Consider the following 24,055-nt stretch of genomic DNA (forward strand, 5'->3'; position numbering starts at 1 on the left):
AGTAAAAAAAAATTTTTAGAAATTTCAATTGATTTTGAGACATTTTTTAAATTTCAAATACAAAATAAGATTTTTATTAAAAAAAAATATATTATTTTAATGGGTGTAAGTGTAGCAGGCATGAGACAAATTTAAAATTATTAATAAATCGAGTAAATAATTAATAAAATCAAATTTTAAAAAAATGCACATTTAAAAAATTTTCAAATTAATAAGTGCATTTTTTAAAAATATTATTTTTTAAATTATTTACTCTATTTATTTGTAATTTTATATTTCTCTGTCTGCTACATCCACACTCGTTGATTTTTTTGAAAATTTAAATATTTTTAATTATTTAAATAGTTATCTGATAATACTATAGGTTAAAAATATATATAAATATATGAATATGTGTATATATTTTAAATTAAATTAATAAATTGATAAAATTTGAATTAATTCTTTAAAATTTTCATTGAATATATAAAAATAATTTTTATTCAAATTAAGTAATTGCATAAGATTCATATTGATCATAATTATAGATAATTGTTACGGAAGTAATTAAAAAAAAAAAAAAAAAAAAAAATTTGAGACTAATTGACCCCGACGTGATTTGAACACGCAACCTTCTGATCTGGAGTCAGACGCGCTACCGTTGCGCCACGGAGTCATATATTGGGTTGGCCATCTATTTTTATACAGACTCATACACCTGTAATTACCTTATTACACATCCATATACCTCATACATAAATATAACAATATGCAATAATGATAAAGATTCCAGGTGAGGAGTAGGAAATTCACAGAATGTAAAAAATAAAAATAAATTAAAAAAGACGCGCGGAATGTTGATAAGGCGGTAAAATTTACCTGAATATTTAACAAAATGTTAAATAATAAAGTTCATTTTTTCCTTTACTTACACAGTATTTTTGTAATGAAAATAAATTGTTACCGTGCGTTCAAGTAAACGCGATTGATTTTTTTTGCGGCGTCAATCGTAAAAAAAAAATTAATAAACAATCGAGATTAAGAAGACAGAGGAGGGAGAATTTAACGTCATTTAAAATCTTGCGAGTGTTTCAAATCGCAGTTAATAAAGTACTCTTATGGACTTAACATATTTTTTATTGTTAATCATATATATGTACCCATGTATAATGTAATTTAATACTTGCTTACTGTTATTGTTATTACAAATAACCGGTTCGCGTGTTTGTTTAATTAAAATTTTTTTCCAAACAATATGTCAGCAAGTAAAATTATTTGAGTATTAATTTGTTAATTATTTAAATTTTTAATACAATTAGAAGAAAACCGGTTTTTAATTGTAATTGTAATTGTTGATTAAGTAATTAGTAATTATTAATAATGAGTACTAATATTAAAAATATGGGAATTGAAGAAAAAATAAAAAAACCAGGTAAATTATTTTGAAAATTTTCCCGCAAAAATTTTTAAATGTTTTTAAAATAAATGATAATTGATAATAGATTGATTATTTATCAGTAGATATTGATGTGAGTTACGCAATAAATAAATAATTAAAAATTTGTATCATTGATTATTATTTATTTAAAAAAATTAATAAGCAATTGAGATTGGGAAAATATGATAACTTTTAATTTAAAAATAAATTTGTATACAAAATTTGTTTATATTCGTATTAAGGAAAGAGAATTAAAATAAACATGACAGTTGATTTAAAAAAAAAGTTTATTAAATAATTTTTAACGGCAGTAAAAATTTAAATGGAAACAAAAATATTTTTTTTTATTAAATTAAAAATAGAAAGTAATTTGTAAATTTGTAATCGCAGTTTAAATGAAAGTCAATAACTTGTTTCATAAATTATACATGTATAATTAATTTAATTTACAAATCAATATAATTCGCTTGCTTTAAAAATTCTTTTAAATTTTTGATGATTTAAATTTACATACAAAAGTCGGCGTAATTTTTTTTTCTCATATTTTTTTGATTTTCATTAACGTCTTAATTATTTAATTATTAGCCATAAATTTTATAATAATAATAATTCTTCATTTCCATTTACTGTACAACTTTCGTCTACAGTTTAATTCTCATTTCTATTTTGTACATACATTAATTTACATTCCCTCTATCATTTTTTTGTTTCTTAAATCTAGTATTAAGTAAATCTATTCCCTAATCTACTCGAGTATATATTAAATATTTTTAAATGATTACTCCTACTCTTGACTTCTGACCTCGGTCTGCGTCTCAAGCTGACTAGTTCTTTCCCTATTTCTCTCGCGAGTTTCTCGAATTTTTTTAGTCAAAAATTTCATAATTATTTATTATCAATTTTAAAAAAATATACGAGTAAAATATTTTTTATTCAAAAATTTAAAAAATGAACCAATAACATAAATAATTTATTTATTACTATTAATAGACATTTATATGACTTGCGCAATTATTTCGTATAAAAATGATATTTATGATAAATATTTTTATATATATATAAATATGTATTTATTTAATAACTACTCAGTTCTTATGTTTCTTGAAAACTAAAAAAAAAATTATCTATTTTTCCATAACTGATTTATTAAATAAAAATTCGTATATTCCATAAAATTTATATATATTGATAAAAAAGGTATAAATCTTAAGTGCTCTACTTCTGACAATCGTTATAATTTACACCTGTAGTGTCAATTACTTTCGAACGTTTATTAGTTAAAATAAAATTAAAAAAAATAAATAAATAGAAATATTTATGCAGCGAGTTACTGTCACAGTAATTACTGCACTCACTTGAGGTCAAACTTAATAACAATTGTCGATAATCAATGTCATTAACTACATTACGATATGATTATTATATCTATATAATAACTCATAAAAATATAATCAATTTATTAATTCAATTTTTGTTTATAAATAATTAATTAATTAATTAATTTTTTTTTTTTAATAAGGAGGATTAGGAGCGAGACACTTGCAATGTTTATTATTATTTTTTGGAATTACAATCGCTTATACCAATCGACTGTGTCTGTCATTAGCAATCGTTGCTATGAAAGATTCAGGGAATGTAAGTTTATCATTTTAATTAAAAATAAGTCAAGAGACAATAAATTTTCCATTAATCATCATCACTAATAAGTAGTATTGATACTTGTATTTATATTTATAATTATAATTACATTGTTTTATTAAATTAATCGTATCATTTATTCTTTCGTCACACACGAGCATGAGTACGAGGAACGAGACGAAAAAAATTGATAATCAACAGAAAAGTTTTAATGATAACATTAATCAGATAAATGCTCTAAGATTTTTAATATTAAGTTTCTCTTCAAAGTGCAAATGCTTGATTGCATTTAAAAAAATGATTATTTTCGAGGTATACTTCTTTTATAATTTTACTGCAATATGTTTTATTTTGCCGAAAAATGCCATAAGTTCAAAAGTTTTTATACAAATTTATAGCTGTTAGCAGTTCACTTTGCCGGGCATTTCGTAATGTTCAATGACTGTACATTTATTTTTTATTGTTGATATCAATATCGTAGCATTAATCGTTCAAACATCTTGAATATCGTCCCCTTTCTGGGTAAATCTCGTAACTGCAGAATTATAAGTTTTTCAGAAATCGGTCAAAACATCTATTCTGACACACGGAAAACAAATATTAGTAAATGTTACTGAGATTCTCGTCAACAGCGCGCCTAGACCGAATCTCAGTAAATATTACTGAGTAGAACGTAAGAAATTAATAACAGATGCATTTTTTTGACAAGTGTCTTGTAGTTTTTTAAGGTTTAAGTAGTAATTTTAAATAGTCAAGCAGTATATTTCAACGATTAACCGTTAATTAAAGCAGTTTAAACATTAAAATCATAATTTTACTGATTGAAACGACATCCCTAATTAAACACCTGAATTCGACCGAATTAAAAATTTTAATTCTGTTATATTCTGTCGAATTCTGCAAAACAGAATTCAACTGAATTGAAAATTTGAATTTGAATTAAGCAGAATAAAACCGATTTAAAAATTTCAAATTCGTTTTGATTCAGTTTAATTCGGATTCGGAACCAGAAATTGGAGAATTATTTTCGAATTAATCAGAATTAAACCGAATAGAATTATTTAAATTCGTTTTAATTTGGACAAATTCTGGTTTTCCTGCCGAATTAGACGGAATTTATTTTTAAGTTAGGTACCGAATTAATAAAATTTATCTGAATTAAATAGAATTAAAGATTTAATTCTGTTTAATTTGATCGAATTCAGTTGTTTAATCAGGGATTAGTTATTGAACATAACATAAATAGTTAGAAGTTGAACTACAATTATTGTCAATCATTTTTTTCCGCGTACACGTGCGTTGATGGAAATATTAAAATTCAAAAGTCTTTCGAACATTCCGTTATAATTATTAAAATTTGAAGCTTTTTTTACGCAATAGCAGTACTAAATCACGTTTTTCACTTATAATTTTAATTATGAAAAAAATGTAGTTACGAGGTTTACCCAGAAAGGGGACGTTCTTTTTTTTCTCCTGCATCTTTTTATGTAAAAAAAAGTTGCAAGCAGTAATAACGAAGTATAGTCAATTTTTAACACCCTGGCTAGTCCCATGAAATTCAATTCGTTGAAAACAATTAATTTCGAATTTGAAATTAGTAGGTCTTTTGTCCATAAATCGGACAAAGTTAAATAAATGATTTCAGAACTTCATTTTAAATTGATTCAAATAAGAACTACCTTTCCATTACGGGTATGGCCGGATGGATTTTTTTTTTTCTAGAACAACAGAGTGGATCAAGAGCACGCCGGAGTTGTGTTGAGTTCATTTTTTTGGGGGTATACAGTAATGCAAATACCATCAGGATATTTGGCAAGAGAATGGAGTGCTAAGCAAGTATTGGGATGGGGTGTGTTGATAAATGGATTATTAAGTTTGCTGGTACCATTAGCGAATGATCAAGGTGGATGGGGCGCTACTTGTGCCTGTAGAGTTATTATGGGTTTAAGTCAAGCCTGCCTTCTTCCATGTGTACATACATTTTTATCTAAATGGGTACCACCCAGTGAAAGAAGCCGATTGGGTAATTTATTTATCTACATGGAGATCATTATTTTATAAAATTTACCTCACAATTTAGAGTAAACTCCCGCCAAAAAAATTGACTTTCCACGGTCACACTTATTGCCAATTAATTAAGGGGGATAGCCACTGTGAGGATCGACAAAATAGGTGATTTTCGGGAATTTTTTTGACTGGAATAATAAAGGAATTTGGGGATCGTTTTTTTTTTGTTTTATAAAGTATACATTGAAGATAATTCTCCCAAATTTTTATTTAAAAATATCATGTTGTTGCAAAGTTATAAGCATTTTTGTGGAGCACCAAAAAAATTTCCCCCACCACGGTGTCATCTCTAACTCAAAAACGGGTTATCAGAAACAAAAAAACCAAACGGCGCTGTAATCTGTATGCATGTGGTTATCGTTCCACGTAGGGGATTTTGAAAATTTGGATTTGAAAAAAAATGGCGACATATTAAAAATTTTTTCGTTTTTTTTTCTCATTTTTTTGGATTCAAACAGCCCTAAAAAATCTTAAAAATCAAAATTTTCAAAATCCCCTACGTGCAACTTTAGCTACTGAATAGACGAATACGAAAAAAAAAAAGTTGCGAATCGGTTGATATTTATGAAAATTACAGATGCCACCAGTTCAAAAAAAGTAGTTTCGAGAAAAACGCCTTCAAAGTTTTTAGTCGATGCAACGGTCAGTTGATGTGCTGACAAAAAAATGACTATAACTTTAAAAATATTCGGAATTTTCATATAAAACTCTAGATACATATTTTTGAACCCAAACTTTGATTTAATAAAAAAAAAAAAATTTTTTTTTTTGAAATTTCAGTGGCTATCCCCCTTAATTATTGATGTCTCGTAATTTCTCAAAAGTTTAAAACAATAATTTTTTTTAGTTATCAAAACTAAACGCCTAAGCCCATAAGTTAATTTTATGTATTGATACTAATTAATAATTTTAATCAGGCAGTATTACATACGCGGGCGCACAATTTGGCACTGCGATATCTTATCCGATATCCGGAGTTTTGATCGAGTACGTCGGGTGGCGAAGTGTCTTCTACTTCTTCGGTGCAGCTGCAATTATTTGGTCGTCTGTATTTTTCATCTTCGGTTACGATTCGCCGATTCTATTGACACAATCGGACAGCAAAGTGTGCTGTCGTTTAAGAATAAGCAGCGTAGAAAAAAACTTCATTGAAGGTGGTCTAGGACAGTCTCAAGAAGATGTCTCTGAAAAGGTGCAGTGATAAAACAATAATTAATATCATTAACTTAAATTTTGCGTCCAAAAATGATAAAGAATTGATCACCTTCAGGTTATCACGTCGCTTATAATTATTTATATTTTACAGACAAGTATTAAGACACCTTGGATAAGTATATTAACTTCTGTCCCATTTTGGGCGCTGGCAGTTGCTCATTGCGGACAAAACTGGGGTTACTGGATGCTGCTGACACAATTGCCAACTTATATGGCGAGCGTACTAAAATTTAACTTCAAAGACGTAAGAAAAAATATCACTCGCTTGACAATCAGCTCAATTTTTTTTTTCCTTGTTGGCTGTTGTCCCAAGTGGGCCACGTGCCAGGATAATGAACTCATTAAGTGATCAAAAAATGAATAAATTTTCAGAACGGTTTGATATCAGCGCTGCCGTATATTGCGATGTTACTTCTGACGATTCCTGTAAGTTGGCTGAGCGACTGGAGCCAGAAGAAAGGACTTTCACGAGGGCTGGCTAGAAAAATAAGCAACAGTGTTGGACACTGGGGTCCTGGACTGGCTCTACTGGGACTAGCATTTGTTCCAGAAGGTCACACAACTCTATCAGTGGCTATTCTTATTTTTGCAGTAGGCCTCAATGTCGGAACACTCTGTGGGTTCCAAATAAATCATATTGACCTGAGTCCTAATTTCGCTGGAGTTCTCATGTCGATTACCAATTGCTTGGCTTCTGTAGTCGCGATTCTCGCTCCGATTATCGTCGGTCTGATTGTTACAAACGAAGTAATTAATTTTTTTATACTAATTTGTTATTAAACTGATAATTTGATAGCTTAATTTTTTCTGTTACAGAGCGACATACTTCAGTGGCACACAGTATTTTATATATCAGCGGCGATATATTTTATTGGTAATTTAATATTCGTACTATTTGGCAAAGGCGAAATACAAGAATGGGATGATCCGAATTATGGAAATAAAAATGGACAAATCTATTCCCAATAACGTTGAGTAGATAAGTGGATATATATATATAATAATATATGCAGTTATTTTAACGATTTTCAGTTCAAGTGACTGTGATTATTTATTTTTAATAAAAATAATTATTATTTATATTTTTATTTACTTTATAATTATTGTTTTTATTTTATTAATGACACTACTGAGTTAGATCAGAATTAGGGGTGTGCGAATATCGTTCGAATCAAATATTAATATTCGATTCGAAATTCGAATCGAGTAATTCGAACAATACGCAAATTATCGAAATATCTCTAGATTTTCTATTGTTTCAAATTTGAATTCCATTACATCGTATAGTAAAATATTCTACTTATGAATAATATACTTTTTGATTAAAAATCAATTACCCGGAGAAAACAATTGCTCAATTTCAATGTATGTTCATCCCTCGGCCCTGTCATGACAAAACGACGTATCTCAAAAATTATAGTTTCGAGAAAATAGCGTTCAAAGTTTTAACAGAATTTGAGTACAATTTAACAGAAAAATTAATTTGTGTTATCAGGGATTATCAGATATTTTCGGCTGGATTTTTTTCAGAAACAAAATCTCTCAATACAAAACACAGACCGCACTTTGATGCATTGCTGTCTAATCTAGCGAAGTGCGCTTTAATTGGTTCATAATATTCGTCTGTTTAAGAGAAAAACTCGGCCGAAGTTTCCATTTACTGTACAAGTGCAACAAAGATAGTACTGTTCGTAGACTTGGGTGTAATAGAGAGAAAAGTGCGAAACCCTGTTATGACAAAACGTTGTAACTCGAGATACGTTTTTTGTATCGTAAGAAACTAATGCTTATTTTGATAAATAGATGAAATTGTTATGACAAACCGCAGTCACTCGAAGAATTAAATTTCCAATGCAAAAAAGATACGTTTTTTTTCATTTCTTTTGTACGCACATTTGATGAATATTATTGGCATAACACCGGCACACAAAAAAAATTAAGTAGAATGTGCATTTGACCGGACCTACCCACGGGTACGTATTTTGGTCCGCTGAATCCGAATTCGAGGTCAGTTTGACCCCTACACCCTCGAAATTTCGAGAAAACTTCGAATTTAATTATAATTAATTAAATTAGTAAAATTTTGATGATACCCTATTATTAAGTGACACTAAATAAACCTTTTTAGCTTTGTTACGACAAAACAGCGTATCTCGATATACGTTGTTTTGTCATAACAGGGCAGGCCCTGTCAGTAACATAAAAAATCTAGATACTAATATTGGCAAGAGATCTTTTCAATTCATTTTGGTTTTTATAATTACTAATTACCGTTTGAACAAAAATTTTTAGTAAATTTTCATACTAATTTTTCTATTCGTGTAACTATATTTCATGGTTTAAATAAAATTTATATTAATTGTTAATTTCATATTTGAATATCGAACATAACAAACTCTGAATTCAAAATACTCGAAAATTTGCGAATAATATAATAATTCGTGAATAATTCGGAAAAAATTCGAATTTTTGAATTATTCAATTCGAGTTTCGATATTAATATTCGATTCGGAACGAATAATTCGTAAGTTCGAATTATTCGCACACCCCTAATCAGAATTTTTTAAAAAATAAAATTTTTTTATTCGAAAAATATTTAAATTAAAAATACCAGATTTTTTTTAAATTTTAGATAAAAATACTCCAAGTTTTAAGAAGAATTATTTTTAAGATTAAAATATATATATATAGTATATATTTATTATGTAAAAAAAAATATTTTATAAAATATAAATATTATTAAAATATTTAAGAGTTTATCTACTAAAATATAAGGAAAATAATTGATACGATTGATCGATAATTTAAAAAATGTCAATACAAATGAGCACGTGGTATCTCATGTGATTGTCCTCGGTACCAAAAGATAAGTAATTAATTTATCATAAAAAATTAATAAAGAGGTAACGTGATAAAAAAAATTTGCCTTATAATATATAAGGATTTGATGTAAGGAAATCTTTAGCAGAATGTCTCGGGTGATTGATGTGAATAGTTGAGATTGTGAGTTTAAAAACATATATATATATGTTCCACGTATGAATGCATATATATAAACCGACGTTAGTGCACCTTGAAAATATCCACGCAATCCGCGAAGTAGTGGGGAACTTTTCGTACATATAGAACGCCATAAAACCTCGTTGATGCGATCATTTTTGTTCAAAGTAAATGCGTTAATCTTAACGTTAACATTTGAAGTATAAGAAAATCACGGCGTACAGGAAGAAAAAGAAGAAGAAGAAGAAAGAGGACAAAATAATATTTTTAAAGACCGAGTGGATGCTCGCAGTGATTTTTTTTTTTTGTTTATTGAGTAAACAAATAAAAAGTAAAAATGTCTTCCCGGCTGTCGACCCGGAGGATTTCAAGGGCGGAAAATATGAGAGTTCCTCCCAATCCACCCAAAGGTAATTGATTTTATTTATTTATTTATTTATTTAAGCAATTGGGGTTTAATTTAATAATTGAGCTGAAGTATAAAAAAAACACTTGAGAAAAATAATCTTGTAATCGGTGATTGAAAATTAATCTATGATTGTATATATAGTATATATATTAAGTGATAAGCTGCTGCTAAGTGTCATAAATTTGATGTAATTATTAGATAAATAAAATGTTGAATTAAAATAAAAAAAGTTTTTTAAATATTACAGCATTGATATGTTAAGAATGCAGACATTACACAAGATAATTATTCTTGACACGTATTGACGAATACTCGCGCACATTGTAAACTGTCTACATTCTTACATATTTTAAGTTATATCAATAAATAAAGTAAACAATCAAATAAATAAATAAATAATAGAGGAATCTGTCCTTGAATTCCGCGGATTTATAAATTTAAATTTTATTTTATTTAAAATAAATTATTTGCAGCATCGATAGGATGCCGTCACATCCAGGTCCTGCTTCTGACACTGGGATTTTTTTGCTGTTACGCTGTGAGAGTCGCGTTGTCTATTTCTTTGGTAGCGATGGTCAAACGGGACTCGGCGAATCCTAATTTCGAGGAGTTTGATTGGAGCGATAGTGTGCAGAACACGATACTGAGCTCCTTCTTCTGGGGGTATGTGATAACGCACATACCTGGAGGAGAACTGGCCCAAAGGTTTGGAGCGCACAAATTTTTGTGCTTCGCCGTGGGTATATGCGGCGTCGTCACGGCGTTAATTCCTTTGGCGGCAACTTATGGAGGCTGGGAGGCCGTTATTGTTCTCAGGGTACTAACCGGCGCGTGTCAAGGTGTAATTCCACCTTGCATGCATACTATTTTGTCTAAATGGGTGCCTGTTGATGAAAGAGGAAGAGCTGGTAAGTACAAAGTCGTCGCTTTCATTTAAAATTCAAAATTTTTTACGGTTCGCGGGCTTTCTGGGGCCGATTTTTGAATCAATGACTTTTCTCTCCCAGCGAAATGTAAATCCCAGATTTCTCAAGTATCAATTCCTCCCTGAACGCAGAATTTTAAAATTCCTTTGGTGATTTGACAGCAAAACCAACACGAGGCCGTAATGGCAGATCCTAAAGTTAGCAGACAATTTAAAATTTTCTGATTTTTTTTTCAACAAATCAATTACAAAAAAATAAAAACTAAAAAAATGCACGTGTAGAAAATTAAAAAATCTACAGGTGCAATTTTTTAAAATATTTTTTTTTTCATAATTCATCCGTTTGAGGAGAATCCAAAAATTATTAGACGTCGGCGATCAGAATCATCGGCTATTTAAATAATTATTTATAAATTTATACTCGAGCGCAACTCTCCCTACAGTATTTTTCCCCACTCTGATGTACCTCCGACATATGAATTAATGTATTAATGAATAAATAATTAACTGATGAGTGAAGACGACGAGGATGACATTGATTGATAATGAAATAAATTAAAGGAAGCTGCACGTATTCGGGTGGATGGCTGGGTAACGTGATCGCATTACTAAGTTGTGGCGTCATCTCTGGTTCATCAATCGGCTGGCCCGGTAGTTTTTACATCTGGGGCGGTATTGCGACTCTCTGGTCCATAACTTATTACTTCCTCGGCAAAGAGTCGCCAGCGGATCATCGCGGCATACCGTTGGATGAAAAAGAGTATATTGAAATCAGTCTTGGAGTTACGGAGACTACTGAGGTAACCAACCGACTAATTAACTGACTAATTAACTGAATAAATAAGTAATTTATTTATTTACAGTGAAGTTATTATTGAGTTGTGATATAAATTGTCTTGTTGCAGCCACTAAAGACACCTTGGACTGCCATTTTTACATCGATACCCGTTTGGGCACTTTTAATTGCGCAGTGCTCCCAGGCATGGGGCTTCTGGATGCTCTTAACCAAGACACCGGCTTACATGAACAGCGCAATGGGCTACAAAATACAAGAGGTTCTAATCTATAAAACATCATATATATATTAGACTGTGCCAAAGAAAATCGATATTTTTTTTCGGTCCCACATAAAAATTACAGTGAATGTAACATAAAAAAATTGGGTTCCAAATTGGGACTTTCAACTCAGTTACAAAACGCAGGCTCGTTTAAATGGTTTCCCATTTAAATATTAGGGAAAATTTTCTTTTTAACTGAAATTTTATAACCCAACGGATCAATAAATTCAAACGGCTATAACATATTTTTGTAGAGAATTAAATGCTCGACAAAAAAGGTGTCTTATAATTTTTTGATAAATCTAACAGTTCAAAAGTTATTTGAGCTGGAATTCATAGCTATAGTAAATTTCGCGCTTTTTTACTTGTACAGCAAAACTGTCAGTTTTATCGCAAAATTTCAGAGGAAATTTCTTGTGGATCATTTTTTTTGCAATCAAAATTTCTTATTTAATAACTTTTTAATCTCAAAGTTCAAAAACTACAGATTTTACAAATTAGTTACTTGGGAAAAAACTGAAATTTTTGGAACAAAGTAATTTTGAACGCTTAGATTTTTCAAAAAATTATAAGAGACCTTTTTTGTCGAGCATTAAATTCTCTACAAAAATAAGTTATGGCCGTTTCAATTTTTTGATCCGTCGAGTTATAAAATTTCGTTTAAAAAGAAAATTTTTCCCGGGTTATTTAAATGGGAAATTATTTAAGCGAGCGCGCGTTTAGTAATTGAGTTGAAAGGCCCAACTTGGCACTCGATTTTTTTTATATCACAGTCAATGTAATTTTCGTATGGGCACAGTCTAATATATACATATATATAAATTTAAATTCCAATACTCAATTACTATAAAACTCTACACTACCGTATAGAAAAATTTATTTTTTATTCAAATTTAAAATAAATTAATTCGTATTCGTAAGTTTTATTTATCGATAGCAGATTTACTATTCGTCAATGAAATCGGTACCAAGGTAATGATAATGAATAATCGATGACACTTGATTAGAAACAACCTAATCGTATATTGTCCGCGCAAGGTCTTGTTCATCATGACAAGTATCGATCAGTAAGGCTTTAAATAAATGACAATTAATATTCTCTAGGTAAAATACAATATTGACCTTACGTCTCAAAGATAAGGGTCAAGATTAACCGGAAAAATATACGTGATATGTTTGGATAATTAAATAATATCACTTATTTATTTCTTCTATCAACAGAATGGAATAGTATCAGCGCTGCCGTATTTAGCGGCCTGGTTGCTTGGATTTCCGATAAGTTTTACGGCTGACAAGTTGGTTAAAGGCGGCTACACGTCATTAGAATCAATAAGAAAAATAGCAAATACTATTGGAGAATGTATACCGGCACTCGCGCTCATCGGACTGAGTTTTATTACCAGCGAGCATCGGAATGTTGCCGTTGGTGTTCTTATTATGTCGGTGGCTTTTAATGTCGCGGTATTCAGCGGACATCAGATGAATCACATGGATCTGAGCCCTAATTTTGCTGGTACTCTTATGGGTATCACTAATGCTGCTGCTAATATCTGCGGTATTATGGCGCCACTTATTTACGGTGTCATTGTTTCTGACCCAGTATGTATATATTTTATATTTATAAGGGTATTTAAAAAAAAAAAAATATTTCCGTAAGATTAACATAGAAAAAAATTTTTTTTGCGGCTTCTGATTTTTACAAGCTAACGATGTGTCGTAGGAAAAATCTGCAAATGTATTTTGTAGGGAATTGAATTCTCTACAAAAAAAGTCTCTTATCATTTTTTGATAAATTTTTCTGTTCAAAAGTTATTGGAGCTGGAAGTCAAATCTATAGTAAATTTCAAGATCTTTTTACTTTTCCAGCGAAACTATCAGACTTATCGCAAAATGACATAGAATCTTTTTTGTAGATAATTTTATTCCCTACAAATTATCTCTGATAAAGTTTTTCAAAATTCCCCATTGTTTTCTAGTTATTTCCATTTTAATGGCAAGCTCTTAAAAAATCGATCAGAAAACTAGTTTTTTAAAGAACTTGATATTAAAATGGAAATAACTAGAAAACAATGCGGAATTTTGAAAAATTTTATCAGAGATAATTTGTAGAGAATAAAATTATCTACAAAAAATATTCTATGGCATTTTGTGATAAGTCTGATAGTTTCGCCAGAAAAGTAAAAAGTTCTAAAAATTTAATGTAAATTTGACTTCAAGCTTCCGAGAAAATTTTTTTTTTTAAAAACACCCTAATATTTAGTCATATTTTATATAAATTTAATTATAAAATATTTATTTTTCAGACTGACATAACTCAATGGAGAAAAGTATATATACTATCAGCAGGTATTTATATAGTTGGTAATTTAGCATTTGTATTTTTTGGCAAAGCCTCAGTACAGCCGTGGAACGATGGAATAAAACCCAAGCTCGAAAACTCAACAGCACGTGAAAGTTATAAAATTCAAGAAGAACCGATGCCTTATGAATCTATCAAGAAAGACAACGACAAAGATATTATTACTACTAAGCCGCCGTACTCTGAAAATACTCATAATGATCTCAAATAAATTTTTCCATCAATTTCCTTCTGCATCGTCACCAATTTTATTTTTTTTCAATGTTTTTATTGTAAATATTTACTAGTTACGTGTAATTAATTTTAAATAAATAAATTATTTACCTCAATCGTCTTTTAAGTGATCGGGTGAATTTAATGACCAGAGTGCTTTGAATATAATCAGAGTGCCGACTACGCTTGTAAATAAAGTTATGTAAGTTACGTATGAACGGTGAGTTAATTCTCCTATTGGCATGATCCACATGTAGTCTTTGGTTTCCTGTAAAAAATAAATAAACTGTTGAGTATATTATTTATTTTCTATATTTATTTAATTGCTTACAGTTTGATAAGGAATTTCCCGCCATTTGGTAGCGAAGCCAACACATGAGTCGCATAAATCAATCAAAGAAACTTGATATTCTTTAATACGTTTTTTACAACCGAGTAAAAGTTTTGGTTGAGGTAAAATAACACTTGCGTAGTCTTCTTTTTCCTTAGCACGTTGATAACGCTGATGAATTGTGAGATTCAACGTCGTCTTATCAAAATTTAAAGGAGTACATATTGTTACTGCTTGTGGTTGAGCTTCTTCGGCAAACAACTCGACGTTTGTTTCACCAACTGCACATGCTCTCATCTGTAAATATTTATTTATATGGATAAATTTTGGTGTATGTGTAATTATTTGATTACAAAGAGAAACATTTAAATAATTACGCTGGTAAATCGCTGAAGATCAGCGAGTTCATTAATATTGACGTATAAAACTGGTGGCAGTTCTAGGTGTAATGCGACGTGACAGTCATAATTTATGTATTTTTCAGCTGATACTTCATAATTTATTGTCCTGGAACATAATTAATAATTATTTAGTTTTTTTATAATTCAATTAAATTTAAATTTTGAATAATTTATAATTTTATCAGGATTTTGTAATTTATTTAAATTTAAAAATAGTAAATTATTATGCTGGAAGTAGCAGACAGTCAAAGAATTATTTATTTAAAATAAATGGCGGCAATAATTTTAAAAAATGCATGTGGAGAATTTTCAAAATTTTTCTTGTGGATATTTTTTATAAATTTTTCTGATGACATCATAAATTATTCTGGTAATTATTTAAAAAAAAAAAAATAAAATTTAATATTAATGGAGATGAAAATTTTTAGTCGGACTAAAAGTTTTATTAAAAAATAAGATGATAAATAAATAAATGATTTAAAAAAATTTATTGGCTAAATATATGAGATATTTATAAAAATATATAATTTATTATTATTATCTATATAGAAGATTTACTAATATGTCAAGTTATTTTATTTATTATCCTCCATTAATTATAACTTTGAGATTCCAAGCAAAACTACTGAGCTAATAAATTAAATGAAGACAAAGCAATAATAATAAAATTAAGTAGTATAATCCAATAGAAACCGAAGATCAATACCTCAACTATTTGCTTATATTATGTTATATTATATTAGATAATAAATATATTAATTATAAAATATAAATACAAAACCTATGAAATCCATTTCCCTCGACGGTGAAATCAACTGCGACAATTGAATCACAATATATATAATTAACTTGATTTAAATATATGATAATAAATATATATTGCATATATTTTCTTATTATTGTGTTCATCTTTCATTTATTTTGGTTATTTACTAACAGAATAATAACAATAAACGCCGGGTCAGCTGATTTGAATTTCAAATTTTAGCCGCCAGATCGCGCCACCTCCCGCTCAAACTTAAAACGACCGGAGCTTTTTAAAAATAATTTTATAATTAAAATTACAATTAAAATAACTCATTAGGTCATTAAAATTAATAGTAAATTAATAATTAAAAATAATAATTAATTGATTGATAAAATTATTAACTAATTAAATAAAAGTATCAATTAAATATTTAAATAAAAATACAATCGATAAAAATTTTGAAAAAGCGGTCATTCGATAAATCGATAATTAAAAAAACAAATGAGTAAATGGACGCTAACAGTACTGACGCGAAAGTGTTTAAAAATATTTTAATTAATTAATTAATGTAAAATAGTGAGTGATAAAGTTTTAATTACTTAATTAATACAAAACTAATTATATTTATTTATTTACTCGTGTTTTAAATTCATTTTAAAAAGTGCTAGAAGCTTTAATATAAATTACTACGGAACTCTAGTAATGTTCTGGTCAGAGTGTACTTTTAATTAAACTTTGATTATTTAATTAACAATTAATTCAGGTTTAGTATTTGTTGCAACAAGTGGGTTGACGTTGGTGATAAAAAAGTAGGCTAGTCAAATATTACTACTATTTTATGATTTAGATCTTTGTCGATATTATTATATAATTAATTCAAAAGGTCAGTAGTATTAATTATCTATATTATTAAGGGCAACCTCAGACAGCCCCCCCCCCATTTTTAACAAATGTGCAATGGCTTTTATTTGTCATAATCGTAGTATAATTTTATTAATTGATTAAAAAAAAAATTAAATCATTAAATGATACTGAAGTTAACCGACGTCCAGTAATTTCTTAGTTTTTTTTTAAACAAAAAATCGTAAAAAAATATTTGAAAAAATTGCACCTTTAGTTTTTTTACATTTTCTACGTGTAGACTTTTTTTTAAAGATCCCGTGATTCAAAATCAATCAATTTGCGAATCAATGCACTGTAAAAAATAGGGAGTAAATGCGGATATGATACTGAAGTTAGCCGAAGTCTAATAATTTTTTGATTTTTTTTTCAAACGATAAAGTATAAAAAAAAAATATTTGAAAAAATTGCGCCTGTAGTTTTTTTAATTTTCTGCAAGTACATATTTTTATATTTTATATTTATGTCATTGATTTGTTGGAAAAAAATCCGAAAATTGTTGACTTGATGATCTTGGATATGATACTGAAATTAGTCGAGGTCTAATAGTTTTTTGATTTTTTTTTCAAACGATAAATTATTAAAAAAAAAATATTTGAAAAAATTGCACCTGTAGTTTTTTAAACTTTCTGCAAGTACATATTTTTATATTTTATATTTATGTCATTGATTTGTTGGAAAAAAATCCGAAAATTGTTGACTTGATGATCATGGATATGATACTGAAATTAGTCGAGGTCTAACAGTTTTTTGATTTTTTTTTCAAACGATAAATTATTAAAAAAAAAATATTTGAAAAAATTGCACCTGTAGTTTTTTAAACTTTCTGCAAGTACATATTTTTATATTTTATATTTATGTCATTGATTTGTTGGAAAAAAAATCCGAAAATTGTCAATTGTCTGTTAACTTCAGGATCATAATGCGGATATTATTTTAATCCGAATTCACTCCGTTTCTCGGAGTTCCGGAGTCTTTATTACTAATCACTCTACGTACGGAGTAAATAAGGAATTTGTCTTTTCATTAGAGTGATTTGAATTTTATCTCAACCCGCATTCACTCCGATCCTGAATTTCAATATAAAAATAAACTATGATACTGAAGTTAGCCATCTAATAATTTTTCAATTATTTTGGAAACGATAAATTACAAAAAAAAAATTTTTCAAAAAATTGCACCTGTAGTTTTTTAAATTTTTTACGTGTGCATATTTTTTATTTTTCCAGTTTATGATCCTGAAGTTAGCAGACAATTCAAAATTTTCGGATTTTTTTTTCAACAAATCAATTACAAAAAAAATAAAAACCAAAAATATGCACATGTAGAAAATTTAAAAAAAAACTACAGGTGCAATTTTTTCAAATTTTTTTCTTTTCAAATTTACCGCCTAAAATAAAATCCAAAAATAATTAGATGTCTGCTAACTTCAGTATCATTTCCAGTTTCTGTAATTTATTCGTTAAAAAAAATCCAAAAACTTTCAATTGTCTTCTAACTTTAGGATCACGAATAAATTCCCCTCCGGAGTAAATTTCACTTCGAGAGAATTAAATAAATAAATAGTCACCCGTTCTGCATTCACTCCGGATTCGATCTCCATTCACTCCCCAAATTTTTTACAGTATTGAAATTTTCTCTTCTCAAATGTCAAAGATAATAAAAATAAACAAAAAATTCCATAGTAAATGTTAGTCTAGATTTTAACAAACAGTAAAATTCAAATATTCAATAAATTTGGCAGTAGTACTCGGGTAGTCACGTAATGACCGCAGGTTGCTCGTAATAATATTAACAGTCATATTAATTGAATAATATAGCGAAGAAAAATGAGGTAAATGTTATTGAGTCTAAAGTTACTGATGATTGATATCCAGCTTTGTAATTCAAAGCCACCCGAGTGTTGACTTGTATCATCAACGTCAAATAAACACACTAATTAGTGATTTACTGTTATCAAATAGTCGCGTATATATATCAGGTAATTTAACATTAAAATCCCCGAGTCGGTTATTTATTTATTTATGTGTTTGCTTATAATTAATTATGATGATGAACTAAAATATATAAAAAGTAGGTCGTAGTTTTTAGTTATTATTTTGTGAAGTAACAGTTAATTATAAAAGTTGTTGTGAGTTTGTGGTGATAAAAGTTTTATTTAGTGTCGGATACGAAAAACAAGTAAATAAGTTAAAATAACATGAACTGGATTAAATCTCGGAGGATTGACGAACTAGATCAACTGTTTGGTGAGTAAATTTAATAAATGCCTGAGTTATTTTATTTTTTATTATTTTGGATGAGTTTTATTTAAAGTTTTTCGGATTATTTTTTTTTAAAATGACTGGGAATCTGGTTAGGAAAGTTTTCGTCTGTCAAAAATGTTTTCCAGGTTGTCTGGAAAGTCATCTCCATCAGGATGATGTAAGAAATATATAAGTTATAAAATGTTGTAAAAATAGTGTATTTATATTTACATTTTTTTTAACGCCAACGTCTAGACATCTCGATATACCCAATTCCGGATGTCGTCACTCGTGCTACTACATAACTTATATCAAGTTCAACTTTGCATGAATTTGCTGTTGGAGGTGGGTTTAAATGGGGAGAGTTTGAAAAAGATAGGGTAGAAAGAGTATAGGGAACTTTCCCCTTCTATTTTTTATTTAGAAGCTTTACTTGTACCTTCATACATTCATGTATATATGTATATATATATGTATTTTTATCTTTGTCCTTTTGAAAAGTCCGCTTCAACATCTCAAGCGAGAACTTATATCCTCAAGTAAAAAAAGTTTTCATGCACTTTAGACGCGAGAATGGTAGACATGAGAGCACTTGAATAACGTGGATGACTTGCAGACGTTTTTCTACTTCTTTTATTTATTTTTGTTATTATTATAAATGTTATTTTTGTTTTGTTTTGTTATTAGTTTTATTTTTTCAATTACACTATTATTTTGTGATCCTGAAGTTATGAGAGTGAATGTAGCAGACAGACAAATTTTAACTTATTAATAAATAGAGTAAATAATTAATAAAATTAAATTTAAAAAAAATGCGCATTTAGAAAATTTTGAAATTAATAAGTGCATTTTTTAAAATTTTATTTTTTTAATTATTTAGTCTATTTATTTATAATTTTAATTTTTTTTGTCCGCTACATTCACTCTCAACTGAAGTTAGCAGACAATTTAAAATTTTCGGATTTTTTTTTTCAAGGATCAATTGCAAAAAAAAAAAAAACTAAAAAAATGCACGTGTAGAAAATTAAAAAATCTATAGATGCAATTTTTCAAAATATTTTTTTTTTTTAATTTATCGGTTTGAAGAAAATCAAAAAGTTATTAGACCTCGACTAACTTTAGATTCATAATTATTTTAGTGGTTGCGAATTCGCATAAGAGTTGCCGGGAATTCATTATATAAAATAGCGAGATTATATTGAAGTTTTTTTGTGAAGAAAAAAAGACAAATCTCCTACTCGAAACTTGACTACATCATCAAAGACTCTAGACTTAGCAGCGCTTCCTCTTGTCAACAGGCATCCATTTAGACAAAATAGTGTATGCATACAAGGTGGAATAACACCTTGACAAGCTCGTGCGAGTACTCTTAGGACAATAAAGGCTTTCCGACCTCCAAAGTACCCAACGATGGAATTAATGCCTTTATAATGCAAAAGTGTCTTGTTTAGAAAATTTATCTAGTGAAAAAAGTTTTTAAAAACTTCCATTTTTACTCTAAAATAATTGTTTCGTTTTAATTTCCGGACTTAATCCCTAGAAGTTTAACAATTTTTCGTTTTCGTAAGACGATTTTCGTAAAATTTTTCCATCTCTCAATTTTAGGACTTTTCAATTTCTTAGTTTTTGTTTTATAAATTTTACTGATTTTACCAGGATTCAAAATTTTTACTTCAACTGCTTCTTTCTTCAATAACTTTTAATGAAAATGCCTTGGATGGTTTCTGTAAATAAAAATTACCTTGAAATAAGTTTTGATTACATTTTCAAAATTCTTCATTAATAAAAATTTCTGCTTATTTATGGAAGTTGAGTAATCAAAATTTTACTTCAATTGCTTCTTTTCTCAATAACTTTTAATGATAATGACTTCGATGATTTCCGTAAACAAAAATTACATTTAAATAAGTTTTGATTACATTTTCAAAATTCTTCATTAATAAAAATTTCTGCTTATTTATGGAAGTTGAGTAATCAAAATTTTACTTCAATTGCTTCTTTTTTCAATAACTTTTAATGATAATGACTTTGATGATTTCCGTAAACAAAAATTACATTTAAATAAGTTTTGATTACATTTTCAAAATTTTCTATTAATAAAAATTTCTACTAATTTATGGAAGTTGAGTAATCAAAATTTTTCCTTCAATTGCTTCTTTTCTCAATAACTTTTAATGAAAATGATTTTGATGATTTCCGTAAACAAAAATTACATTTAAATAAGTTTTGATTACATTTTCAAACTTTTCCATTAATAAAAATTTTTGCTTATTTATGAAAGTTGAGTAATCAAAATTTTTCCTTCAATTGCTTCTTTTCTCAATAACTTTCAATGAAAATGACTTTGATGATTTCCGTAAACAAAAATTAGATTGAAATAAGTTTTGATTATATTTTCAAAATTTTCCATTAATAAAAATTTCTACTAATTTATGGAAGTTAAGTAATCAAAATTTTTTCTTCAATTGCTTCTTTTCTCAATAACTTTCAATGAAAATGACTTTGATGATTTCCGTAAACAAAAATTACATTGAAAAAAGTCTTCATTACATTTCAAAAATTTTCCGTAAATAAAAATTCAAACTGATTTATGTGATCAGAATATTAAAAACATTTTTTCATTAATCTGTTCCCTCTCGGCTGCCATTTTTTCCCCTTACATATAATTAATACCGCGTTATATATTATTTCGTTCAGTATAAATAGTATTGTAACAAATATATTGAATTTCCTTTTAATTTACCGAGTACATGTACTAACCAAACCAACAAACTAAAAGTTTCCGAGCGATGAAATGAAGCGCACTGTAATTTAAGTCCAAAGCACATTGAAATACTTGTTGAGAAGTGGGTGTTTGCTGGTTACTAGTACCTTTTGAGATGATGAATAGTTATGTAGTTATATAGTTATATAGTTGTATATAGATTATAGTGGTAGTGATGAAGGCAGGGTGGTTGTAAGGTAGTAAGGGAATGGGGCTAGTAGTTTATGTAGAGCGAGGGACAAGTAGCGCGAGGGAGAGAGGGAGAGAGGAGAGAAGTGAAACCGGGAATAGGGTAAAGAGGTCTTGATCGATCGAGGACGACAGTAATTACCACGATTGCTGTCACCCAATAATATCAGGTTGTACCTCTCGCTTGAACTGTTGCTGGTAGCAACACCTTTGGACCTAAATTAATGTCTACACATAGCTTTCAAGTTTAGCAGTTTCCCTTATACCGCTATATACATATTACATCGATATATATATAGAATATACATATACTATTGCTATTTATTCAATTACCCAACACATCTGTTGTTTCTCACGTCAGGTCACTGCCTATATTATTGTTTCCAATCAATGGTTGTTCTATATCATTTCAGTTATTGTAGTCCGGTCCTAAATATAGGATTGGATTTTATGGTTTGTTACTTATTACAGAGCTCACAAATAATTGCATCTGACTTGGACTTGGATCTGCTGATACACGAGGACTTATCCAATTTTAGTTTCTTAGTTTCGTTTGGGTGTGGATGTAGATGTGGGCATGGATGCGGATAAGGATGTCGATGTAGACGGGTGATATATATGTATTTAGCGGGTAGACGTGTAGGTGGATTACAAGCAAGATGATCATGCCAATCAGAAGCAATTGGTAATTATGTGCCTCGGCAACTCTACTCTATCACACCAATGATCTCTTCCGAAGCTTCGTATTTCATGCCGGCTTGACCGACCCGGTTTTCTCAGCACCAGAGTAGACCCTCCTAATCCCTTTCCTATCTAACGGTGGCTGCTGCCGCTGCAAAGGTTCCTGCTGCGATTATCGTCCCGTACAGCTTTTCGACGTCTGGTTTTCTGATACCGTTGGATTATTCTCGTAAAATTAAAACCCTTTTCTGGGTGAATTTTTTTTTTTTTAGATTACTTTGATACTTGATGTATTTGCTCACTTTTTCTGTCGGATCACGAAACTTGATGACGAACATGGCTTTGTATTTAATAAAATTATTAACTCAGCCAGCTATGATATTTAGTCAGAAAGGGGAGCAGGAATCGAGTCGAGGGAAGTTCCACTTTGATGATTGCTTGACAATTGACAATTGACAAAAAAACATTTTTTTTTACGCTTCACGGATTTTATTGATTAGCTAATATTTTATGTGCTTGTCAAGACAAATTCAATTGAATGCTTAGTAAAATTTTATGAATTGTGAGAACATTTGGTCCAAGAGAACAATGGAAGATAAAAAAATTTTTTTTCCCTCTGTTGAGAATTTTTTTCAATGCCTATCTTGATAGTACATGATATATATGTATATATGAGATGAAATCTAAAAATAAGCATCTCCATTTGAGCGAAGTAGTTAATTGTTTTATTGGGTTTTAATAAATGGAATTTAATTGGTTAACATTATCCAATTATTTTGGAGTATCTGTATAATGGATATGATTCATGAAAAAGTTTTATAAATAGTCGGAGTAATAAGAGAGGAAACAATCGAGAATGAACCTCAAAATGCAGCATCACTTGAGAATGTAAAAGCGGTAAAATTTTTTATGGATTTTAATTAAAATGTAAATCACCGGTTATACCTGCAGACATAACTTATTGACAAGTTAATCGATTATCGTCATTAAATTCAATTTGAAAAGATAATTAATTCAGTTTATTAACAAGTTACCCACTTGTTTTATTTAAATTTTTTACAGTGGTAATTTTTCAAATTTACCAGCGAAAATAAAATAGAGTGACGTTATATAATTAATGAAATTTAGAATTAGGTGCCAATTTCCCCAGCAGAGGGATATGGTAATTAAAATATTAATTAATAGGATCCTGGGTAGCATAAATAATAGATAATTTGGTTTAGCGCAGAAAGACGACAACTCCGGGTGTCTCCGTCTCCGTCTCTTTATCTGAATTTCTCAGTGTCTCTGGTTCTCTTTTAACTACAACTCGTGTTAGGCAAGTGATAATTCTAACTGACGTTGTACACCGTAAAATTTTCATGCTCTCTTATTCGTAAACTTGGGAATTCACCAGGTGTAAAATGTCCTGACGGCGATTCGGTAACTGCTGTATCTCAAAGTATATTTTATCTTCAGTAAAATGTTGCTCTAGTTTTAAAATGAGATGAGGTT

At 28.9% G+C, this 24,055-nt stretch overlaps 3 protein-coding genes and 1 non-coding gene across 6 annotated transcripts; 2 read left to right on the top strand and 2 right to left on the bottom strand.

Moving 5' to 3' along the window:
* Positions 1-583: 583 nt before the first annotated feature.
* On the bottom strand, positions 584-655 carry Trnaw-cca (transfer RNA tryptophan (anticodon CCA)). The gene has a single exon. It is a non-coding gene; the product is annotated as a tRNA-Trp (tRNA).
* Positions 656-1,008: 353 nt separating this feature from the next.
* LOC130664503 (putative inorganic phosphate cotransporter) lies at positions 1,009-8,959 on the top strand. Its single transcript, XM_057464444.1, has 7 exons — positions 1,009-1,411; positions 2,937-3,052; positions 4,778-5,078; positions 6,040-6,314; positions 6,429-6,581; positions 6,710-7,084; positions 7,154-8,959. Exons 1-7 carry the CDS (start codon positions 1,360-1,362, stop codon positions 7,304-7,306), a joined length of 1,425 nt encoding a protein of 474 aa, XP_057320427.1. The 5' UTR covers positions 1,009-1,359; the 3' UTR covers positions 7,307-8,959.
* Positions 6,167-15,974, bottom strand: LOC130664504 (uncharacterized). 3 transcript variants are annotated; one of them, XM_057464447.1, is made up of 5 exons: positions 15,815-15,974; positions 15,010-15,139; positions 14,633-14,929; positions 14,413-14,569; positions 6,167-6,306 (listed from the first exon to the last, which is right to left on the bottom strand). In XM_057464447.1, the coding sequence occupies exons 1-4, from the start codon at positions 15,940-15,942 to the stop codon at positions 14,414-14,416; spliced, it is 711 nt and encodes a 236-aa protein (XP_057320430.1). In that variant the 5' UTR covers positions 15,943-15,974; the 3' UTR covers positions 6,167-6,306; position 14,413. The 3 variants fall into 3 exon arrangements, with proteins under 3 accessions (XP_057320430.1, XP_057320428.1, XP_057320429.1); XM_057464445.1 differs by lacking the exon at positions 6,167-6,306 and adding an exon at positions 11,572-11,710; XM_057464446.1 differs by lacking the exon at positions 6,167-6,306 and adding an exon at positions 14,087-14,219.
* Positions 9,160-14,418, top strand: LOC130664502 (putative inorganic phosphate cotransporter). Its single transcript, XM_057464443.1, has 6 exons — positions 9,160-9,747; positions 10,220-10,654; positions 11,233-11,471; positions 11,577-11,726; positions 12,951-13,328; positions 14,033-14,418. The coding sequence occupies exons 1-6, from the start codon at positions 9,675-9,677 to the stop codon at positions 14,297-14,299; spliced, it is 1,542 nt and encodes a 513-aa protein (XP_057320426.1). The 5' UTR covers positions 9,160-9,674; the 3' UTR covers positions 14,300-14,418.
* Positions 15,975-24,055: the final 8,081 nt, after the last annotated feature.

This window comes from Microplitis mediator, chromosome 3 (assembly GCF_029852145.1).
Source record: "Microplitis mediator isolate UGA2020A chromosome 3, iyMicMedi2.1, whole genome shotgun sequence".
Lineage (NCBI taxonomy): Eukaryota > Metazoa > Arthropoda > Insecta > Hymenoptera > Braconidae > Microplitis > Microplitis mediator.